General features: G+C 44.7%; 2 protein-coding genes across 3 annotated transcripts; one reads left to right on the forward strand and one right to left on the reverse strand.

Moving 5' to 3' along the window:
• Positions 1 to 75: 75 nt before the first annotated feature.
• LOC106563418 (sialidase-3) lies at positions 76 to 2,826 on the forward strand. Of its 2 annotated transcripts, none has more exons than XM_014128973.3 (3): positions 76 to 340; positions 554 to 805; positions 945 to 2,826. In XM_014128973.3, exons 2-3 carry the CDS (start codon positions 575 to 577, stop codon positions 1,941 to 1,943), a joined length of 1,230 nt encoding a protein of 409 aa, XP_013984448.2. In that variant the 5' UTR covers positions 76 to 340; positions 554 to 574; the 3' UTR covers positions 1,944 to 2,826. The 2 variants fall into 2 exon arrangements, with proteins under 2 accessions (XP_013984448.2, XP_013984447.2); XM_014128972.3 differs by having other exon boundaries at positions 557 to 805.
• A 1,938-nt stretch (positions 2,827 to 4,764) lies between these two features.
• On the reverse strand, positions 4,765 to 10,971 carry LOC106563537 (WD repeat domain 73). The gene is made up of 9 exons (XM_082957571.1): positions 10,956 to 10,971; positions 10,483 to 10,555; positions 10,172 to 10,239; positions 9,982 to 10,067; positions 9,801 to 9,889; positions 6,915 to 6,982; positions 6,565 to 6,729; positions 6,072 to 6,440; positions 4,765 to 5,919 (listed from the first exon to the last, which is right to left on the reverse strand). The coding sequence occupies exons 1-9, from the start codon at positions 10,969 to 10,971 to the stop codon at positions 5,681 to 5,683; spliced, it is 1,173 nt and encodes a 390-aa protein (XP_082813697.1). The 3' UTR covers positions 4,765 to 5,680.
• Between the last annotated feature and the right edge of the window lie 13,138 nt (positions 10,972 to 24,109).

The raw sequence follows: 24,109 nt of genomic DNA on the forward strand, positions 1-24,109 counted from the left end.
GTTCAATATAATCTCTCGTTAACGTTTTCCGTTTGGAGTAAACGGTTTTGCAAAATAATCGACGTAACGATTACACCTCTGGTAGGTCCTTTCCCGTGTTGTTCCAAATGCTCTGTTTGCCCCCGTTTGGTTCTTCAACGGCAAACGGTTTCCGTTGCAGGACGTAATGAATACACCCTAGACGAGCTACGTACGCTGTTATTTGACGACACGCTTCCACATTTAATAGCGAAAGGAAAAATAATAATAATAAATAGTTTTAGAGGTAGCTAAGCTATGGTCGTTTTAACTGGGTCTCACGACTCAACGGTGTGATTTGTAGGCTAAAAAGCCTGCTCCTGTAAGTATGTGTTTTGGCTTATTACGACGTCGACGTAGTAGACTATCTTTTTGCATGTAAAATAGCTTGATGATTTACTTGAATGTAAACTAGCAGCCGTGCAAAGCGTTTATCCGATTCAACCAATACGCCTTTCATGGCAAGGGAATAAATATAGTGAATTTAGTGGCTCAGGTGATATGTCATGTGTGTTTGAAGTAATCCCTCTGTTAGCAGGAACCAGCAATTTCAGCTATGGGGAATACATCATCAAGGAGTTATTTCCCAGGAATCGAAATGCAACCTGCAAAAACAACTCTGTTCAAACAGGAGCAAACTGGGACAAGATACAGAATTCCAGCTCTCATTTACCTAAAAGAGAGTCAGACATTCCTCGCCTTTGCAGAAAAGCGCTCTTCCCTCAGTGACAGTGATGCAAAAAGTATTGTTATGAGGCGAGGAACTCAACAAAATGGATCCACTCAGGTAAATGTCCCCTCCAAATCTAAACACATCACAGTCATAATACACAGTTGAAGGTGTTCATCTTTAATTGAGTTGTTACATACTGCTTACAGTTTCTACTTGTTAATTTTTGTTTCATTTCTTTTCCATTGTTCCCCAGTGGTCAGAATCCCAGGAGCTGTTATCAGCATGTTTACCAGACCACCACCGCACCATGAACCCCTGCCCGGTGTATGAGAAGAATACCAAGACTCTATTCCTGTTTTTCATCTGCATTTTAGGGAACACTTCAGAGTACCATCAGATCTGGACAGGCAAGAATAAGGCCCACCTGTGTTACATCACAAGTAATGATGAGGGCCAGAGCTGGAGCCAGACAAAGGACTTGACAGAGAGTGTGATTGGCAAAACGGTCAGAAGGTGGGCTACATTTGCTGTGGGACCAGGCCATGGCATTCAAATGGAGAGTGGAAGATTGATCATACCTACCTATGCCTATTATATCCACTTCAAATGCTTCTCCTTCCCCTTCCCATTCACGGTACAGCCTCATGCTCTCTCAATATACAGTGATGACTTCGGTCAGACATGGCAAATGGGCAGGATGCTTCAAAGAAAGTCCTGTGAATGTGAGATGGCAGAGATCATAGACCACGAGGGCAGGAGTCACCTGTACTGCAACGCCCGCCATGGAGGGCACAGAGTGGAGGCTCTGAGTGAGAGCAGTGGGGTTTACTATGACAAACCTCGCTTGGCTCCGAGGTTAGTGGAGCCAGGCCATGGTGGTTGCCAAGGCAGTGTGATTGGCTTCCCTGCCCCTGAGCAAGGTGAAGAGGGTATGGGTGGTACCACATCATCACCACGGGCCTCAGACACACAAACCTGGCTACTCTTCACCCACCCGACCAATAAGAGGACGAGGAAAGACTTGGGAGTGTATTTGAACCGTTCCCCACTGCACACGTCAGGTTGGGACCGGCCCTGGATCGTCCACAGTGGACCCAGTGGTCACTCAGACCTGGCCTACAGTGAGGACACTGAGCACTTTGCTTGCCTGATGGAATGTGGAGAGAAGAGTGAGATTGAACAGATTGCTTTTGTGTCTTTTCCACTCAGTGATGTCATGCAGACCATTGATGAGAAAGAAAAGACCTTCTAGGTTTTCGTTAGGGTTGAATTTCAGAAATACACTCCAACTCCAATCAGATTCAGTGGTCAGTAGATGCATTATCATCGCTATACTTTATTAGTATAGAAAAAGAAGCAATCTGAAAATAATATGATAATTTATATCGAAGGCGTTTTGTGTAGAAAAGGCAACTTACACTAAAATGTCATTGAAATGCGATCATAGTTAAATGTGATATAATCTGTACATGTGATCATTTTGTGAAGTCTGACTATGGACTGCAACGCATGCTGTCATGGGACGGCAGTCTATTTAAACAGCATACGTTTGTTACTTAGTTCTGCAATGTAACTCCTTTTACCTCTACATTGATTCAAAGGATTCAGTTCCTCATGCTTGCCAAGCACACTGTGAAGAGAACAACCACCTACAGGCCATGACCAGGCCACAACTCTGCTCCCTGTTGAATAAACAGACATCCCTCTATCATGAAGTTGTTTGTTATCTACTGTGACTCATCTGTTCAAACTGCATGGGCTTCCCAATGCCACACTATCCAACCCTGTCTTTAAGCACATTGTATCCCTGTCTGGACAGTTCAAACATTCCCCATAGCTTTATAAATGTTATGACTATGTAATTTGTGAATGTTATTTATATCATTTATGCTGTTGTTCAGACCCTCTGTAATGCACTGACAGTGAGCCACTCTGAAAAGTGTCTGCTAAAGGACAGATCAGCTTCATTTGCTGAGAACTCCAATGTGCCAAATTAGATTATTTTTCCGTCTCTAAATAATGCTACAATATTAGTCCTGTCTCAACTACCTGCACAATCCTGTCCCTGCCTGTATCCTTGGCTATGCAGAATGGCATGCAGAACTATCTTTTGAAAATAAATGTAAAAAATCTGATGAACTATGTTTAGCTTTTTGATTTACAAAGTGTTGTGAGCAAACAATTTGATGCAACGGCCTTCCACCTCTATCTCCAGGCCAGGATTTGACTTATTTAGCAGGTACATGAAGAAATCAGTTTACTTATTAACATTTTATTATCAAATATGTAACAAAAGTGAACAATCTTGCTTTCTTATAAAATACAGTGCATTCGGAAAGTATTCAGACCCTTTGACTTTTTCCACATTTTGTTACGTTACAACCTTATTCTAAAATTGATTAAATTGCTTTTTTCCCCCATTAATATACACACAATACCCCATAATTACAAAGGAAAACGAGGTTATAATTTTTTGCAAATAAATAAATAAAACTACTTTACTATCATATTTACATAAGTATTCAGACCCTTTACTCAGTACTTTGTTGAAGCACCTTTGGCAGCGATTACAGCCTCAAGTCTTCTTGGGTATGACGCTAGAAGCTTAGCACACCTGTATTTGGGGAGTTTCTCCCATTCTTCTCTGTAGATCCTCTTATGCGCTGTCAGCTTGGATGGGGAGCGTCGCTGCACAGCTATTTTCAGGTCTCTCCAGAGATGTTCGATTGGGTTGAAGTCCAGGCTCTGGCTGGGCCACTCAAGAACGTTCAGAGACTTGTCCCGAAGCCACTCCTGCATTGTCTTGGCTGTGTGCTTAGGGTTGTTTTCCTGTTGGAAGGTGAACCTTCGCCCCAGTCTGAGATCCTGAGCGCTCTGGAGCAGGTTTTCATCAAGGATCTCTCTGTACTTTGCTCCATTCATCTTTCCCTCGATTCTGACTAGTCTCCCAGACCCTGCCGCTGAAAAACATCCCCACAGCATGATGCTGCTGTCACCACCATGCTTCACCGTAGGGATGGTGCCAAGTTTCCTCCAGACGTGATGCTTGGCATTCAGGCCAAAGAGGTCAATCTTGGTTTCATCAGACCAGATAATCTTGTTTCTCATGGTCTGAGAGTCTTTAGGTGCCTTTTGGCAAACTCCAAGTGGGCTGTCATGTGCCTTTTACTGAGGAGTGGCTTTTGTCTGGCCACTCTACCATAAAGGCCTGATTGGTGGAGTGCTGCAAAGATGGTTGTCCTGGAAGGTTCGCCCATCTCCATAGAGGAACTCTGGAGCTCTGTCAGAGTGACCATCAGGTTCTTGGTCACCTCCCTGACCAAGGCCCTTCTCCCCCGATTGCTCAGTTTGGACGGTCAGCCAGCTCTAGGAAGAGTCTTGGTGGTTCCAAACATCTTCCATTTAAGAATGATGGAGGTCACTGTGTTCTTGGGGGCCTACGAAGCTGCAGAAATATTTTGGTACCCTTCCCCAGATCTGTGCTTTGACACAATCCTGTCTGCGAGCTCTACGGACAATTCCTTTGACCTCATGGCTGCTCTGACATGCATTGTCAACTGTGGGACCTTATATAGACAGGTGTGTGCCTTTCCAAATCATGTCCAATCAATTGAATTTACCACAGGTCGACTCCAATCAAGTTGCAGAAACATCGCAAGGGTGATTAATGGAAACAGGATGCACCTGAGCTCAATTTCGAGTCTCATAGAAAAGGGTCTGAATACTTATGTGAATAAGGTATTTCTGTTTTTATTTTTTTTATACATTTGCAAAAATGTATAATAACCTGTTTTCGCTTTGTCATTATGGGGTATTGTGTGTAAATTGATCAGGGGAAAAAATATTTAATCAACTTTAGAATAAGGCTGTAACGTAACAACATGTGGAAAAAGTCAAGGGGTCTGAATACTTTTCGAATGCATTGTATAATAGTATAAACTCAGAATACCTCTTCCATAATTGTCATGAGAATTTTCAATCCCAATGATTATAACTAACAATTATTTAAGCTTTGACCAATCCCCGAGGTTTGTAAGACCCTGGGTTTAATAATAATTAGGCAAAGACTCAGCTTCTGCAAAAGGTTGGTTCTTTATTCACGAGAACGTTCTAAAGTCATATAATGCGCACAGCCTTTTATATAACTCCTACAAGCGCCTACAAGTCTACAAGCGCATCTGTTCCTCCCTGGGTGGAGGAACCTAATCTCCTGTCCTTGGTCTCACAGTACCAAAACATGTCTGTTGTCAGTTCCTCTTCATCACACACAAACACAATGTTCCCACTGTCTCACAATATTCTAGTATTATGTCTAAACACATTGTCTAAGCTTCTGTAACTATTAGGGTGAAATACTTTAGTCATTACTCTTAATGTCATTCAGATTCTCTTATCATTACTTTAACATACTTTAACATATAAATTCCCTTATCAATAATGCAACTTTGTGTACAGTATAAGAATAACTACTCATACCATGGAATAACTACTCATAGCATGTGTAACAGTATAGCTTCCTTCCCTCGCCGCAACCTGGGCTCGAACCAGAGACCCTCTGCACACATCAACAACTGACACCCCACGAAGCATCGTTACCCATCGCGCCACAAAAGTCGCGGCCCTTACAACGCAAGGGGAACAACCACTTCAGGTCGCAGAGCGAGTGACGTCACACGATTGAATCGCTATTAGCGCGCACCACCGCTAACTAACGAGCCATTTCACATCGGTTACACATGGAATAACTACTCTAGCATGGAAAAACTACTCATAGCATGGAATAACTACTCATAGCGTGGAACAACTACTCATAGCATTGAATAACTACTCATAACAGTGTAATTTTTACATCTTATCCCATCACAATAAATTGTGCTTTACGGAGGATATTTTTCCTTACATATTTACATAATGAAAAAAATATTTAGATTTCAGGCAAGGTCCAAAGCTGCATAATGATTAACATTGAACTGTAAGTTTGTTTGAATGTCAACAGCTGGCAGTGGCTTTGTCGACCCAGTCCCATACATGCACAGACCCGTCTACAGCAGCAGAGAGGACAGTCCTGGGTCGACTTGGATGCCAAACATGAGTGGTGACCACAGCTGATGAAGTGTCAAACTGATCATCAGACATCATGTGACCACGGTGGACAAAAAGAGGCTGGAATTCCACCAACTCTGGTCTCCAAGAGGCAGTGTTGTAGATTTGCACCATTCCATCAAAACCTAGAAGAGGAGACAAATTCAATTGATAATTGAGGAAAAGGTGCTTTATTATGACAGCCGTTCTAAAAAAGCAAGAACAACTTTGTTCTGTCCATAAGACATTCATTAATGTTATTAATCCAACAAAAATGAAAGAGTGACATTGTGCTTACCTGAAACAGCAAGGCAGTTGTCTAAAGCTGGCGCCCATGTCACCTTCATGAAGTCATTATCGGTAGTTTTCCTCTGGACATCAAGCTGGGCTTTACTCACGGGGGCTCTTAGGTCCCTAAGATCAGACACAAACACTTGGCAGGAGGAGGAGAGCCGTGCTACACTACAGGAGAATGGGTCTGATGACAACAGGTCTGTCTTAACACCCATACACCAGTGGGCTCCCTCTCTCCCTCCAGCTGGGGTTTGCTGAAGAGCTGAAGGCTTCCGTGTGTCCCCCACATACAGGTCACCATTGCAGGCACAAGCGAGAAATACACTGCCACTCACAAACTGCAGGGAGCTCAGTGCATCTGGACTGTCTGTTTCTGCGATAGAAGGAAACAAAATAACTGTTATAGATGTGTTTCTACACCCAATATCATATTGTAAAGGAAATTATAAATCGACACAGTCCAAAAAGGCTACAGTGTATATAAAACAGGTTATTACCTACAGAGTAGAGTGGTTTCCCTGACGTCAGCTCAGTCAGTTGAATATCGCTGATCTGAGAGCCATGAAGAATGCAGGGGTTTCCAGTTATTCCGGAGGCTACCTTGACACCTTTATCTGACGATGCACTCTTTAGTTGTATGTCTCCAGTACTCTTTATGACATCTATCATTTGAGGACAAATCACACAACAGAAATGTGCTTTCACTGTGGGCAAGACCAATGTGTACTGTGACCTAATCAGGTTGTAAATCATCCATGCCTAGTGGATATAGCTACAGTATAAAGTGAAGAGCCGATTACACTGTAATACACTGAAAATATGACGAGGAGACAGTAGGTTTACTCACCACAATCATCTCCTCCTAAGTCCCACACCAGGAGCTTGGAGCTGAAGCCATCATTGGTAACGACACATCTTAACAAGAAACAAGAATTTGAAAGTAGCCATTTACAGTTTTTTCAATTGCGTACCAGCATTTTTGGGAACAATGTTGTCGATTTTAGTCCACAAGACACAGAACTCTGTTGCAAAACAGTAAATGTGCTTTCAAAATGTAGTTGCCTTCCTAAAATATAAATAGTCATAAAAACGATATTATACTGTCATAAAAGCATAACATTCATTTAAAAAAAATTACTGCCTGCAAAAAGACTAATGCAACCATACTTATCTCTTGAGTCCATGCAGACAAAACAAAAAGTGAATCTGTCTTTTCAAAAGCCCAGTACATTCTTTGCAGTCACTAAATCATGACGATCAAAATTGGAAGTACAACTATCCAAAGGTGCAGAATTATGGGTAATTACTGTCCTTTTATGCATGTTTCAGCAAACAATTCCATACACATCAAATCAAATATTAATCCTGATTTTAAAAAAAGAAAAGAAAATAAGCACATTGTGTGCAGGACTTATTCATCACAATCCAATTCCATGTAGTCAATACATGCATTCGAAACCCCCTCCCTTTATCCACATTTTGTTACGTTACAGCCTTATTCTAAAATGGATTAATAAAAAAAATCCTTATAAATCTATACACAATACACCATAATGACAAAGCAAAAACAGGTTTAGAAATGTTTGCAAATTTATAAAAACAAAACAGAAATATCTTATTTATATAAATATTCAGATCCTTTGCTGAGACTCAAAATTGAGGTCAGGTGCATCCTGTTTCCATTGATCATCATTCTACAACTTGGAGTCCACCAGTGGTAAATTCAATTGATTGGACATGATTTGGAAAGGCACACACCTGTCTATATAAGGTCCCACAGTTGACAGTAAATGTCAGAGAAAAAACCAAGCCACGAGGTCAAAGGAATTGTCAGTAGAGCTCCTAGACAGGATTGTGTAATGGCGCAGACCTGGGGAAAGGTACCAAAACAAATCTGCAGTATTGAAGGTCCCCAAGAACACAGTGGCCTCCATCATTCTTAAATGGAAGAAGTTTGGAACCAGCAAGACTCTTCCTAGAGCTGGCCGCCCGGTCAAACTGAGAAATCGGGGGAGAAGGGCCTTGGTCAGGGAGGTGACCAAGAACCTGACGGTCACTCTGACAGAGCTCCAGAGTTCCTCTGTGGAGATGGGAGAACCTTTCAGAAGGACAACCATCTCTGCAGCACTCCACCAATCAGGCCTTTATGGTAGAGTGGCCAGACGGAAGTCACTCCTCAGTAAAAGACACGACAGCCTGCTTGGAGTTTGTCAAAAGGCACCTAAAGGACTCTGACCATGAGAAACAAGATTCTCTGGTCTGATGAAACTAAGATTGAACTCTTTGGCCTGAATGCCAAGCATCACAGCTGGAGGAAACCAGGCACCGCTCATCACCTAGCCAATACCATCCCTACGGTGAAGCATGCTGGTGGCAGCATCATGCTTTGGGGATGTTTTTTAGCAGCAGGGACTGGGAGACTAGTCAGGATCGAGGCAAAGATGAACAGAGCAAAGTACAGAGAGATCCTTGATGAAAACCTGCTCCAGAGCGCTCAGGACCTCAGACTGGGGCAAAGGTTCACCTTCCAACAGGACAATGACCCTAAGCACACAGCCAAGACAACGCAGGAGTGGCTTCGGGACAAGTCTCTGAATGTCCTTGAGTGGCCCAGCCAGAGCCCGGACTTGAACCCGATCAAACATCTCTGGAGACCTGAAAATAGCTGTGCAGCGACATTCCACATCCAACATGACAGAGCTTGGGAGGATCAGCTGAGAAGAATGGGAGAAACTCTCCAAATACAGGTATGCCAAACTTGTAGCATCATACCCAAGAAGACTCAAGGCTGTAATCATTGCCAGTGGTGCTTCAACAAAGTAATGAGTAAAGGGTCTGAATACTTATGTAAATATGATCTGTTTTTATTTTTAATACATTTAAAAAAATGTCTAAACCTGTTTTTGCTTTGTCATTATCGGGTATTGTGTGTAGACTGATGAGGGGAAAAAACTATTTAATACATTTTAGAATAAGGCTGTAACTTAACAAAATGTGGAAAAAGTGAAGGGGTCTGAATAATTTCCGACTGCACTGTAGGATGGTTTGCTCATAGTTTTGTAGACTTTTCATTGGCTCACAGAAACACAATCCACAATAGAAATAAGGAAAGGTGAATCCAATAGAGGAACACAACTGATATGAATGTAAAGCCTCAATCCACACCAAAGCGAAGCTCTATAGCCTAAGGGAAGGTCAATGTTCGAGATGATAACTTAGAAGTATCCCTATTTACTTTGAAGTACACCAACTACATTCTCTGCATGTCCACAATACTGTACAAAATCATAGAAAAAAATAGAGTTCCTATTGCCTAGGTCTTTCTCTCTATTGTACATGGTATGAACCTGATAGGATGATTAGAAATGTAGTGCAGTAGTATTTACTGATTGCTGGAAACAGTGAACACAATATCAGACATTTCTCTTCTGATTAAAACAATGTGTTAATATTATGTAAACTAAACACTTAAGTGTGTTTTGTATTTACTAATGACATTTTGTATTTAAAGTTTTGCAAAAAGTGGTTTAAGATATGCAAGTGAGGTACAAAAGAAAGAAAATGAACAGAAGTTCTGTATATTTCAGCATTTGGTCATTGCTGTTCTGCTATAGATGCGTTTCAACACAGATCCCAAAATTGCTTGTACGCGATTGAGAAAAACTGTAAGAAGATGAATGTTAATGACAGCAAAAGGAAGTTACATAAGCAATAGCTACTATGATCCAGCTACCTTGTTCCTGGAATGTGTTTATGGCAATGAACGGCGCCATCTGAAAAACCTCCATGGACCAGTTTGAAATCTCGCTCTCCACAAAGACCCTGCACACATTGAATAGACAGACACCTTGGCAGTCACTGACATTCCAATTCATCACTGATATCGTGAAGCATTTATCATTTCAATCCATTACCTGATTGTCATCAGCAAAGAGCTTCAGAGGCAAAAGCAGTTCTAAAATTTCATTTTTTGATAAACTGTAACCTGCGACACAGATAGCTGTGGGGTAAAGACAAAAGGGCAATGAAACACAATCAATGTTGTTGGTTATAATCCAAATATACTGTAGCCTTATAACATGGGCCAATTATGAATAGGCATACTTTTTTCTGCGGTCCACTCAATTACTCTTGTAGGATGTTCAAGTTGATACTCATGAATATTATTGTATCTGAAAGGGAGGTGTAGGGGTTACTCGGATTAGAGCAGGTGCAGTACAGATTCACTTAATAAGCAAAGCAGCAATTTGATTCTGATCTATAATCTAGCCCTATCTGCAACGTCCTAAAACGTTACGCCTGTGAATGTACCCCTGTTGTTTTCCTACAGAGACGTGTGACGTGAAGCATGATTTATGCAACTAAAAGATATCATCGGAGTCTCAACTCACTTTCACAAAATACCTCGTACTTACATTTTCAAAGACTCGATAAACCAGTCATCAAATTCCTTCTCATCCAAGGATGTTTCACTTATCTCGTCCAGACCTCATCCACCGCTGAACAACTTCTGTAGTGCCCTGCCGGTATTTGGTCAATAGTAGATAAGCAGCCGTGTTGCCACCTACCGGATTGGTGTGTTGGCTACAGTCGACCAGAGTCAGAGCCACACTCTGTAATGCGCATACAATCAAAGAGTGGGCCAGGGCCACCAACCAAAACAAACAATGAAGCAACTACATCCCATGAGATTTTCACAATGGAAATAGCACTTGATTTCTAACATATACCTGTAGTGTTCAAGGAATGACATTTTAAGAGAGAATAATTACTTTTAAAATATATATACATCATACATTATTTGTCTTTCATATGACAACCAAAACATAAACAATGGTGTAATAGATAGGATTTTTCCTTAGTTTAAATTACTCTAAATATTACAGACTGTCGCTGCAAATCATGGTCAACCCCTCCTACTTTACCTTCATCTTGATGCTTAGCCTACCATTGATGACAAGCCAGGAAGTTGATTGTAGTTTCTTATGTGTAATGGTGAAATGTTACACTTGGCTTAGAGCAGAAACCTACAGACTAGCTATCTGTCAAGATAAGGTCATGTAATGGAGGTAGGTTTGTTCTGCCAACGTGATCACAACATTAAATGAATAAGGTATGTCTTTTTGACTCCCTTTCAAAGCAAAAGCATGTATTTAATTGGCCACCCATAACTTAATCTTAATCTTGAATCTTAATTATTTTTACACACATCAAACAGGACTGTACTAAAGGTGATCAAATACAGGGAGAAAACTATCCGAAGTCACACCATCCTGTTCCAGAAAAGAACATTTATGATTCTGTTTAACAACATTCAACTCTGCACAACTAAGCTAACTTTCAAATAGTTGACTATATGTTCAAATCTATTTTTCAAAATAAAACGTTTTAGTTTATCAAAATAAAGTACTAGTAAGTAACATCAGAAACCCACCCCTACAATCCTGGGATAAACCAGCTGGTGTGACGCCTGTGTGGTTTGCCGTGACATAATTGTGAAGATAGAGAGCCTCATGTAAACAGATCTGTGGGGGTTTACTCCATTGTGGTAGTGTCACGCTGTGCTGACTGAATAGCAGAGGTACAAAGATAGAATGATGAATGAAGAACACAAAGCAGTGTACAATGCAGTGGCACATTTTTACAGATAACATCCATGCCTTTAACCTCTACTCCACCAGGCCAGTCACAAGCCAAAGCTTCAGACAATGACTGAGTCCTTTTTATTTACATTTTTTAAAACCTTTTTGTAGCAGGTAGATTGATTGAGAACACATTCTCATTTACAGCAACAACCTGGGGAATAGTTACAGGGGAGAGGAGGGGGAATGAATAAGCCAATTGGAAGCTGGAGATGATTAGGTGACCATTATGGTATGAGGGCCAGATTGGGAAGGTAGCCAGGACACCAGGGTTAACACTCCTACTGGTCTATAACAGGTTGTTACTAGTTAAACCACTGAGTAGGACATGCATTTTAGGAAGTTTGCTTGGTTTTTGTTTTTCTCTTTGGGTATGCATCAATTTGGATTTCAAGGGAAGTTTCGTATGATTTGGGGATATTATTGCTATTTGTGAATTGGTCTCAATATACATGTACTATGGCGAAAGGTAACCTGGTCCAAGATAGCAACAGGCAGACAAGTCTAGCGGCTACTTGACATCTCTAGTGTCAACCATATTAGTCATCCCACTAAAATGGTAATGCTTTGACGTTGTAACATAGTAAAATGGCCTAGGACAGAATTATGCCATGGAAATGCCAAACAAACATATCCATACATGGTGAGATGACATAAACATGAGCACCAACTGTCACACTTCATTCACAAAAGCACCATTCCACCAAAGCTATTTGGCTCAGTCACCTGACTGTCATTGTCCCCCTCATTAGCAGCTTTGTATGCTGTTATTTGTAGAAAGTAAATAAAAAATAAGGCGGTGTAATAATGTGTTGTATTGTAGATATGTAGTGGTAGTGTAGTGGTGTAATAATGTGTTGTATTGTAGATATGTAGTGGTAGTGTAGGGGTGTAATAATGTGTTGTATTGTAGATATGGTAGTGTAGTGGTGTAATAATGTGTTGTATTGTAGATATGGTAGTGTAGTGGTGTAATAATGTGTTGTATTGTAGATATGTAGTGGTAGTGTAGGGGTGTAATAATGTGTTGTATTGTAGATATGGTAGTGTAGTGGTGTAATAATGTGTTGTATTGTAGATATGGTAGTGTAGTGGTGTAATAATGTGTTGTATTGTAGATATGGTAGTGTAGTGGTGTAATAATGTGTTGTATTGTAGATATGGTAGTGTAGTGGTGTAATAATGTGTTGTATTGTAGATATGGTAGTGTAGTGGTGTAATAATGTGTTGTATTGTAGATATGGTAGTGTAGTGGTGTAATAATGTGTTGTATTGTAGATATGTAGTGGTAGTGTAGGGGTGTAATAATGTGTTGTATTGTAGATATGGTAGTGTAGTGGTGTAATAATGTGTTGTATTGTAGATATGGTAGTGTAGTGGTGTAATAATGTGTTGTATTGTAGATATGTAGTGGTAGTGTAGTACTCTTCTTTTTTTTTTACATTGATTCAAACACTGTTCAGAGTGCATGCATCAATCTATACCTTGTAGTCATATCTTTCTCTCCTTCCAAAGCAACATGACAATATTATTGACTAACAGCATTACATCAGACAAAGGATGTAAAATGGAGTACCTGAAACCCTCATTTTAATAATCATCACATCTGGTCGACAGAGTGGTATTCATCATCTAACATGATATAATTAGAAGACCTGATATTTTGAATAAAAAAACAAACAACAAAGAAAGTATTGATACACATTTACTGTCAACCACTCATTTCCAAAGCACATATCAACTGTTTGAAAATGCATTGATAATAGTTATGGAAATAATATCACTGTGATTGATCCTACAGTATTTTAGAGATTATTTTAATCCTATGAGTATTGCGTTTCAAATGAACTCTATTTTAGTTGCATTACCATGTATTATGTCAAATGTACTGTAATCAAAGCAGTCACTTCAAGTCAACTACATACTTCAGATTCCATAGCAAGATACTGTACATTGATCTCGACATCAGCTGAAAATTCCCCCAAAACATTGTCATTGTCGTTTACCAAGAGGCTTGCAATTTGATCACAGTAGGCTTTGTCCAAAAGAATCCATGTCAAAGAAGCAGACCAATCATCAGCCTGTGATGTCCTGCTACAGGTATCATTAGACTGTCAGTCACTGCTAAAACCGCACAACACAGCACCTGCAAATGATGAACATAGACACAGTGAGGGCTTGTGCAGAAAGGTATCTTGGACAGTTCTTAACTGAAAGAACTCAACTGAATTTGAAAGATCAAGAAAAAACAACAAAGTGTAACATCATAACAGCAACTCTTCTTGTGTATGTCTGACAAAGCTGATCTGTCTCCATCAGGGTCTCTCTGACAATATACATGATATCAAATCTCACCATAGTTACATGTGCACTGTACATTTCAAATAGATCATTCATGTACCTGTATCTGCGAGGACAACCGTAGTGTCCAACAATATATTCTTGGGCATAACAGAACCGTCTGCAGAGTCCTCTATAACCACATGTCCAATATTGCATCCCTGCCTCATCAGCTGTTAGAACAACAGTAAAACAATCATGGAACAATTAGTAGAAGAACATTTCAACTACACTATTTTTGTAATTTGCTAATGACTAGAATACTTATGAGCTGTTATTATATTACCTTTAATGATGATCAATCAATGTTAACAGTATAACCAATGTCAAGCTAAAACATTACCATTGAAGATCTTACATTTACCGTATGATCCGTATAATCAGACATTTGCAATTTCTTTTACCTTTATTTAACCAGGTAGGCTAGTTGAGAACAAGTTCAATGTCTTTAGAGCAATGTCTTTAATGGTAAAATAAGAACTAACGATCCAAAACATTTCTCCCAAATACACATCAGCAAGTACACTAATGAAATCCTATTTTACAGGTATGATGCATAACAAAGCCAAGGTACTGTATCCACTGCTTACCCTCAACAGCCAAAAGCATCAGGAGAAGTACAAGGACAACCAAGCCCAATCGCTTCATGTTTTGTCAACATTAAGTTCTCCAGGCAAATGCAGTTCTCAGGGCTGATGCTGCATTTATACAGTATTTCACCCCCAGGGGGAGGAATCAATGGGTTCTGTTCAAATCACAATTGCAGAGTATTATTGAAAGAGAGGTGTCTTTTGGGGTAAAAATGGGTACTATATCCTCCTTACAGAACTCCTCAGGTACAGGTTCTTGAAAAGGAGGAAATATATATTAATATATATGAATTGAAAAAAATAATTTTTTATTTTAATTTTTTTATAATGTTTTCACAAAAGTTATGCACTGGGCCTTTACTAGTATTAGCAGACCAATATAGACATCTGTAGCACATGCAACAACAAAAAATAATTCAGCATCTCTGCATTGGCAAAAAAGGTAGTTGTATAATTAAGAACAGTATCTTGCAGGATTCAATAGTTGGAATTGTAAGAGTTGTTGCCCTGTCCCTTTCTCTGCAATTGTCATTCTAATAAAATCCAAAAAGAACAAAACCCTGTCCTCAAACATTTACAATAAAAAGTACAAAGTTATAGGCAAAAACACAAAACATCCATTAAATGTTTTTCTTGATCAAATAACATGGAAAACAACCACTTTTAGTGCAGTATTAATTTACCATCCTTACAAACCTGTCAGGTGTGTGCGTACTGGTAGCGAAGTCCGGTGCAGGATAGCAGAGATTTGTGAACAGGCGCACACTTTATTGAGGCAAAAGTGCAAAACGCGCAAAACAAGAATTATGTTTAACAATAAACATCTTCGTGAAATACCACGGAAAAAACAAACTAGTCTGGTGCGTCAACAAATAACACGTAACACAAACAATCTTTCACAAAGGCATGATGGGGAACAGAGGAATAAATACATGTAGATTGATTGGGGAATGAAAACCAGGTGTGCAGGGAACAAGACAAAACAAATGGATGCATGAAAAATGGAGCGGCAATGGCTAGAAAGCCGGTGACGTCGACCGCCGAACGCCGCCCGAACAAGGAGAGGAGCCAACTTCAGCGGAAGTCGTGACAGTACCCCCCCCCCCCCCCCCCGATGCGCGGCTCCAGCGGTGCGTCGACACCGGCCTCAGGGACGACCCGGAGGGCAAGGCGCAGGGCGATCCGGCCGGCGAAACTCACGCAGCAGTTCAGGGTCTAATACATCAGCCACCGGAACCCAGCACCTCTCCTCCGGACCGTACCCCTCCCACTCCACGAGGTACTGAAGGCCCCTCGCCCGACGCCTCGAATCCAGGATAGAACGGACGGAGTGCGCCGGGGCCCCCTCGATGTCCAGAGGGGGCGGAGGAACCTGCCACCACAGGCCTGAGGAGAGACACATGGAACGAGGGGTTAATATGGTAATCGGGGGAAGCTGTAACCTCGTTCACATACCTCGTTCACTCTCCTCAGGACTTTGAATGGCCCCATAAACTGCGGGCCCAGTTTCCGGCAGGGGAGGCGGAGGGGCAGGTTTCGGGTCGAAAGCCAGACCCTGTCCCCCGGTGTGAACACCGGGGCCTCACTGCGGTGACGGTCCGCGCTGGTCTTTTGGTGCAGCGTGGCCTGCTGGCGGTGACCAAGGGCACGAACGCCGCCCACTCCCCCAGAAACCTGCCGACATCCTGGTTCACTCTCTCCACCTGTCCATTACTCTCGGGGTGGAAACCCGAGGTGAGGCTGATCGAGACCCCCAAACGTTCCATGAACGCCCTCCAGACTCTCGAAATGAACTGGGGACCTCGATCAGACACTATATCCTCAGGCAGCCCGTAGTGCCGGAAGACTTGTGTAAACAGGGCCTCCGCAGTTTGTAGGGCCGTAGGGAGACCGGGCAGAGGGAGGAGACGACAGGACTTAGAGAAATGATCCACAACGACCAGGATCGTGGTGTTTCCCTGTGAGGGAGGAAGATCCGTTAGAAAATCCCCCGACAGGTGTGACCAAGGCCGTTGTGGAACGGGTAGGGGATGTAGCTTACCTCTGGGCAGGTGTCTAGGAGCTTTACACTGGGCACACACCGAGCAGGAGGAAACATAAACCCTCACGTCCCGAGCCAAGGTCGGTCCACCAGTACTTCCCAGTCAGACAGTGCACCGTCCGACCGATCCCCGGATGACCAGAGGAGGGTGATGTGTGGGCCCAATAGATCAACTGGTCACGGACAGCAGATGGAATGTACTGACGCCTGACGGGACACTGGAGTGGAGCGGTCTCTGTACGCAACGCCTGCTCAATGTCCGGGTCCAGCTCCCACACGACCAGCGCTACCAGGCAGGAGGCCGGGAGAATGGGAGCCTGATCCATGGGCCGCTCCTCTGTGTCATACAGCCGGGACAGTGCGTCTGCCTTCACATTCTGGGAACCTGGTCTGTAGGACAAGGTAAACACAAAACGGGTAAAGAACATGGCCCACCTTGCCTGACCTGGATTCAGTCTCCTAGCTGCCCGGAAGTACTCCAGGTTGTGGTGGTCAGTCCAGATGAAGAAAGGGTGTTTAGCCCCCTCAAGCCAATGTCTCCACGCCTTCAAAGCCTTAACCACAGCCAACAGCTCCTGGTCCTCCTCATCATAGTTCCGCTCCGCAGGGCTGAGCTTCTTCGAGAAGAAAGCACAGGGGCGGAGCTTTGGTGGCGTGTCCGAGCACTGAGAGAGCACGGCTCCGATCCCAGCCTCGGACGCGTCCACCTCCATTATGAATGCTAAAGAGGGATCCGGATGGGCCAGCACGGGAGCCGAGGTAAACAGAGCTCTTAGGTGCCCAAAAGCCCTGTCCGCCTCAACCGACCACTGCAGACGTACAGGACCCCCCTTCAGCAGTGAGGTAATGGGAGCAGCCACCTGGCCAAAACCCCGGATAAATCTCCGGTAGTAATTGGCAAACCCTAAAAATAGCTGCACCACCTTTACCGTGGTGGGAGTCGGCCAATTACGCACGGCTGCTATGCGGTCACTCTCCATCTCCACCCCTGATGTGGAAATGCGATACCCTAGGAAGGAGACGGCCTGCTGAAAGAACATGCATTTCTCAGCCTTGACGTACAGGTCATGCTCCAACAGTCGTCCAAGTACCTTACGCACCAAGGACACATTTACATTTACATTTACATTTAAGTCATTTAGCAGACGCTCTTATCCAGAGCGACTTACAAAATGGTGCATTCACCTTATGATATCCAGTGGAACAACCACTTTACAATAGTGCATCTAAATCTTTTAAGGGGGGGGGGGGGGGGGGGGGGGTTTAGAAGGATTACTTTATCCTATCCTAGGTATTCCTTAAAGAGGTGGGGTTTCAGGTGTCTCCGGAAGGTGGTGATTGACTCCGCTGTCCTGGCCTCGTGAGGGAGCTTGTTCCACCATTGGGGTGCCAGAGCAGCGAACAGTTTTGACTGGGCTGAGCGGGAACTGTGCTTCCTCAGAGGTAGGGGGGCCAGCAGGCCAGTGGTGGATGAACGCAGTGCCCTTGTTTGGGTGTAGGGCCTGATCAGAGCCTGAAGGTATGGAGGTGCCGTTCCCTTCACAGCTCCGTAGGCAATCACCATGGTCTTGTAGCGGATGCGAGCTTCAACTGGAAGCCAGTGGAGAGAGCGGAGGAGCGGGGTGACATGAGAGAACTTGGGAAGGTTGAACACCAGACGGGCTGCGGCGTTCTGGATGAGTTGTAGGGGTTTAATGGCACAGGCAGGGAGCCCAGCCAACAGCGAGTTGCAGTAATCCAGACGGGAGATGACAAGTGCCTGGATTAGGACCTGCGCCGCTTCCTGTGTGAGGCAGGGTCGTACTCTGCGAATGTTGTAGAGCATGAACCTACAGGATCGGGTCACCGCCTTGATGTTAGTGGAGAACGACAGGGTGTTGTCCAGGATCACGCCAAGGTTCTTAGCACTCTGGGAGGAGGACACAAGGGAGTTGTCAACCGTGATGGCGAGATCATGGAACGGGCAGTCCTTCCCCGGGAGGAAGAGCAGCTCCGTCTTGCCGAGGTTCAGCTTGAGCTGGTGATCCGTCATCCACACTGATATGTCTGACAGACATGCAGAGATGCGATTCGCCACCTGGTTATCAGAAGGGGGAAAGGAGAAGATTAATTGTGTGTCGTCAGCATAGCAATGATAGGAGAGACCATGTGAGGATATGACAGAGCCAAGTGACTTGGTGTATAGCGAGAATAGGAGAGGGCCTAGAACAGAGCCCTGGGGGACACCAGTGGTGAGAGCGCATGGTGCGGAGACAGATTCTCGCCACGCCACCTGGTAGGAGCGACCTGTCAGGTAGGACGCAATCCAAGCGTGAGCCGCGCCGGAGATGCCCAACTCGGAGAGGGTGGAGAGGAGGATCTGATGGTTCACAGTATCAAAGGCAGCAGATAGGTCTAGAAGGATGAGAGCAGAGGAGAGAGAGTTAGCTTTAGCAGTGCGGAGAGCCTCCGTGACACAGAGAAGAGCAGTCTCAGTTGAATGCCCAGTCTTGAAACCTGACTGATTAGGATCAAGAAGGTCATTCTGAGAGAGATAGCAGGAGAGCTGGCCAAGGACGGCACGTTCAAGAGTTTTGGAGAGAAAAGAAAGAAGGGATACTGGTCTGTAGTTGTTGACATCGGAGGGATCGAGTGTAGGTTTTTTCAGAAGGGGTGCAACTCTCGCTCTCTTGAAGACGGAAGGGACGTAGCCAGCGGTCAAGGATGAGTTGATGAGCGAGGTGAGGAAGGGGAGAAGGTCTCCGGAAATGGTCTGGAGAAGAGAGGAGGGGATAGGGTCAAGTGGGCAGGTTGTTGGGCGGCCGGCCGTCACAAGACGCGAGATTTCATCTGGAGAGAGAGGGGAGAAAGAGGTCAAAGCACAGGGTAGGGCAGTGTGAGCAGGACCAGCGGTGTCGTTTGACTTAGCAAACGAGGATCGGATATCGTCAACCTTCTTTTCAAAATGGTTGACGAAGTCATCCGCAGAGAGGGAGGAGGGGGGGGGGAGGGGGAGGAGGATTCAGGAGGGAGGAGAAGGTAGCAAAGAGCTTCCTAGGGTTAGAGGCAGATGCTTGGAATTTAGAGTGGTAGAAAGTGGCTTTAGCAGCAGAGACAGAAGAGGAGAATGTAGAGAGGAGTGAGTGAAAGGATGCCAGGTCCGCAGGGAGGCGAGTTTTCCTCCATTTCCGCTCGGCTGCCCGGAGCCCTGTTCTGTGAGCTCGTAGTGAGTCGTCGAGCCACGGAGCAGGAGGGGAGGACCGAGCCGGCCTGGAGGATAGGGGACAGAGAAAATCAAAGGATGCAGAAAGGGAGGAGAGGAGGGTTGAGGAGGCAGAATCAGGAGATAGGTTGGAGAAGGTTTGAGCAGAGGGAAGAGATGATAGGATGGAAGAGGAGAGAGTAGCGGGGGAGAGAGAGCGAAGGTTGGGACGGCGCAATACCATCCGAGTAGGGGCAGAGTGAGAAGTGTTGGATGAGAGCAAGAGGGAAAAGGATACAAGGTAGTGGTCGGAGATTTGGAGGGGAGTTGCAATGAGATTAGTGGAAGAACAGCATCTAGTAAAGATGAGGTCAAGCGTATTGCCTGCCTTGTGAGTAGGGGGGGAAGGTGAGAGGGTGAGGTCAAAAGAGGAGAGGAGTGGAAAGAAGGAGGCAGAGAGGAATGAGTCAAAGGTAGACGTGGGGAGGTTAAAGTCACCCAGAACTGTGAGAGGTGAGCCATCCTCAGGAAAGGAACTTATCAAGGCGTCAAGCTCATTGATGAACTCTCCAAGGGAACCTGGAGGGCAATAAATGATAAGGATGTTAAGCTTGAAAGGGCTGGTAACTGTGACAGCATGGAATTCAAATGAGGAGATAGACAGATGGGTCAGGGGAGAAAGAGAGAATGTCCACTTGGGAGAGATGAGGATTCCAGTGCCACCACCCCGCTGGCTCGATGCTCTAGGGGTATGCGAGAACACGTGGGCAGACGAAGAGAGAGCAGTAGGAGTAGCAGTGTTATCTGTGGTAATCCATGTTTCCGTCAGCGCCAGGAAGTCTAGGGACTGGAGGGTAGCATAGGCTGAGATGAACTCAGCCTTGTTGGCTGCAGACCGGCAGTTCCAGAGGCTGCCGGAGACCTGGAACTCCACGTGGGTCGTGCGCGCTGGGACCACCAGGTTAGAGTGGCAGCGGCCACGCGGTGTGAAGCGTTTGTATGGCCTGTGCAGAGAGGAGAGAACAGGGATAGACAGACACATAGTTGACAAGCTACAGAAGTGTTGTTTCTTGTATTATTGTCTCCTGTGTCTTTAGAGAACTGTTTCACTTTGATATCCTTTTTCTTCTGTCCTGATTTTCTCTTTCTTTTCTTCTGTTAACTAGATATTCTTTGTTGTTCTTCGTTAGCTAGCTAGCTTCTTCCAAAAAGAGTCCCTAGCAACATGCTCGACGCATGTAGCGGAGTATATCAGAATGTCATCGATATACACCACTACACCCTGCCCGTGCAGGTCCCTGAAAATCTAGTCTACCAAGAATTGGAAGACTGATGGAGCATTCATCAACCCGTACGGCATGACGAGGTACTCATAATGCCCTGAGGTGGTACTAAACGCCGTCTTCCACTCGTCTCCCTCCCGGATACGCACCAGATTGTACGCACTCCTGAGATCCAGTTTAGTGAAGAAGCGCGCCCCGTGCATTGACTCAATCGCCGTGGCGAAAAGAGGTAGTAGATAACTGTACCTCACCGTGATTTGATTGAGACCTCTATAGTCAATACACGGGCGCAGACCTCCAATCTTCTTCACAAAAAAGAAACTCAAGGAGGCGGGTGAAGTGGAGGACCGAATGTACCCCTGATGCAGGGATTTGGAGACACATGTCTCCATAGCCACCGTCTCCGCTTGCGACAGGGGATACACGTGACTCCGGGGAAGTGCAGCGTCTACCAGGAGATTTATCGCACAATCCCCCCGTCGATGGGGTGATAATTGAAGGCGAGAGCCAAATCAGCATATTCTGGGGAAATGCACACGGTGGAGACCACTTTCCACCGTGGTAGCACCAACGGAAACCCCTACACAACACCCCGAGCACTCTCACGACCACCCTGTGAGAGCTCTCTGTTGCCAGGAAATGGTGGGGTTATGACGAGCCAACCAGGGAAGGCCTAGTACCACGGGAAACGCAGGAGAGTCAAGAGAGTCAATGAGAAAGAGACGGATTCTCTCCTCGTGACCCCCCTGCATCTCCATGGCCAGGGAGATGGTGGATTCGTTGATTAGCCCAGACCCTAATGGTCGACTATCCAGAGCGTGAACCGGGAAAGGTCTATCTACAGGAATAATTGGGATCCCTAAACTAAGAGCTAACACTCTGTCGATAAAGTTCCCAGCTGCGCCTGAATCGACGAGCGCCTTATGCTGGGAATGCGGGGAGAACTCGGGGAAACAAACAGGTACAAACAGGTGGACAACAGAGGACTCTGGATGAGAGTGGTGCAGACTCACCTGGGGTGACGCCAGAGTGCCCTGCCTGCTGCCTCGACTCCCAGAGGGACCAACTCGGCACCGACCGGCAGTGTGCCCTCTGCGGCCACAGATGGTGCACGTGAAGGCCCCTCCTCCAGCCTCCCTAAGCGCAGCCCCTCCCAACTCCATGGGCACCGGAGCGGGAGTGCTGGGAGATGGAACCGACAGAGCCTCCTCAGGACGTCCACGGATGAACAGCAGGTTATCCAACCGGATGGACAGATCCACCAGTTGGTCAAATGTGATGGTGGCATCCCTGCAGGCCAACTCCCGTCAGACATCCTCACGCAGGCTGCATCGATAGTGGTCGATGATAGCCCTGTCGTTCCATCCTGCTCCGGCGGCCAAGGTCCGTGAACTCCTCGAAGTGGTCCAACGCCGCGTCTTCCCTCCCCACATGGCGTTTGCCCACTCCAGAGCTCTCCCCGAGAGGCATGAGACGAGGGCGGATACTCTCTCCCTTCCTGAGGGAGCTGGGTGAACGGTGGCCAGGTATAGGTCCAGTTGTAAAAGGAACCCCTGGCACTGTGCAGCCGTCCCATCATACTCCCTGGGAAGGGAGAGACGCATCCCACTGGAGCTGGATCCGGACGGGACGGGTAGAGGTAACCCCGGTTGCGCTGGTCGAGGCCCTGGAGAGACTTCCTGTCACCGGCAATGGCGTCGACCGCCGAACGCCGCCCGAACAAGGAGAGGAGCCGACTTTGGCAGAAGTCGTGACAAAACCACTTAATGTAAATGTACATTACTGTATTGTACACTGGCTGGTCATCTAGGTTTGTACCTGTAGACTTTCCATCACCATGAAGAAAAACAATGTGCAGTACAGTAATTGAGTACATTGAGACATCAAGTGGTTTGTGATGATGTAATGTGATGATGTGGCTCAGTTGGTAGAGCATGGCACTTGCAATGCTTGGGTTGTGGGTTTGATTCCCACTCACTACTGTAAGTTGCTCTGGATAAGATCGCCTATGGAAAAGGAATGAATAGACCATTTCAGTTTTCACAATATGTTGCATTTGCAAAGTATTTCAAGAAACTGGAAAAAATACATCAAGCAAGTATTTTTATATTCCACAAGTATTATCAGATTAACTCAAGTTGCAAATGCTGGTAAACACTCAAATATATATATTTTTCTTCACAAAAGTAGTGCATTGGGCCTTTACTAGTTTTGTATTAGAGGACAAATATTGACTCTTCAGCGCGGGCAAAAAACTCGCAGCACACCACACTCAAACTACTTCCCGTGGCTATGGTGAATTATCTCAATAACTATTTGATTAAGATACAAACAACTCATCCAGCTGTGTCTTTTCCACAGTGTTTTAGTACTGCTCTTTCAGTACACCGCTCTGCCCAGATCTAAATATGGCTGTCGTTTTTATGATTCTGCCGATGCTGTCAAACTGCAATGAAACTGCACGAAACACACGACTCTGATGACGCAGGAGCTATTGTTAACTGCACAACAATCGTAACCGCGGAGACTCACTGTCATATTGACATGGTTTACTACGCCCTCTAGTGTTAAGGGATCAGACAGACTACTGGCCCTCCAGTGAGAGACAAATACATTATAGTATACAGTGTGTGGCCTAAGCATACCAATTTGTAGTCGTATAATGACATCCGTTCAGGTCCTCAACTAGGCTACTTCTTTCCATATCTTTATTTGATCTAAATGGCAGTGATTTGTCTTCTGTTTGATAGTCACTTGCCCTGAGATGAACTCAGAGCTGTTGGTCCTGCAAACCAAACATTTTATGTGATTCAAAATTAACAAATATTACAGGATACAAAACTATGACCAGGAAAGAGTAGTCTAAACTGAAGACATCAGGATTGTAATAGTAACCTATGGATGAGCAGAATATGTGCCACAGGTTTTATTTCCTCGTTCATCTCTCTATTCAGTCAGTCGCCTT

This window comes from Salmo salar, chromosome 11, assembly GCF_965601325.2.
Source record: "Salmo salar chromosome 11, fSalSal1, whole genome shotgun sequence".
NCBI lineage: Eukaryota > Metazoa > Chordata > Actinopteri > Salmoniformes > Salmonidae > Salmo > Salmo salar.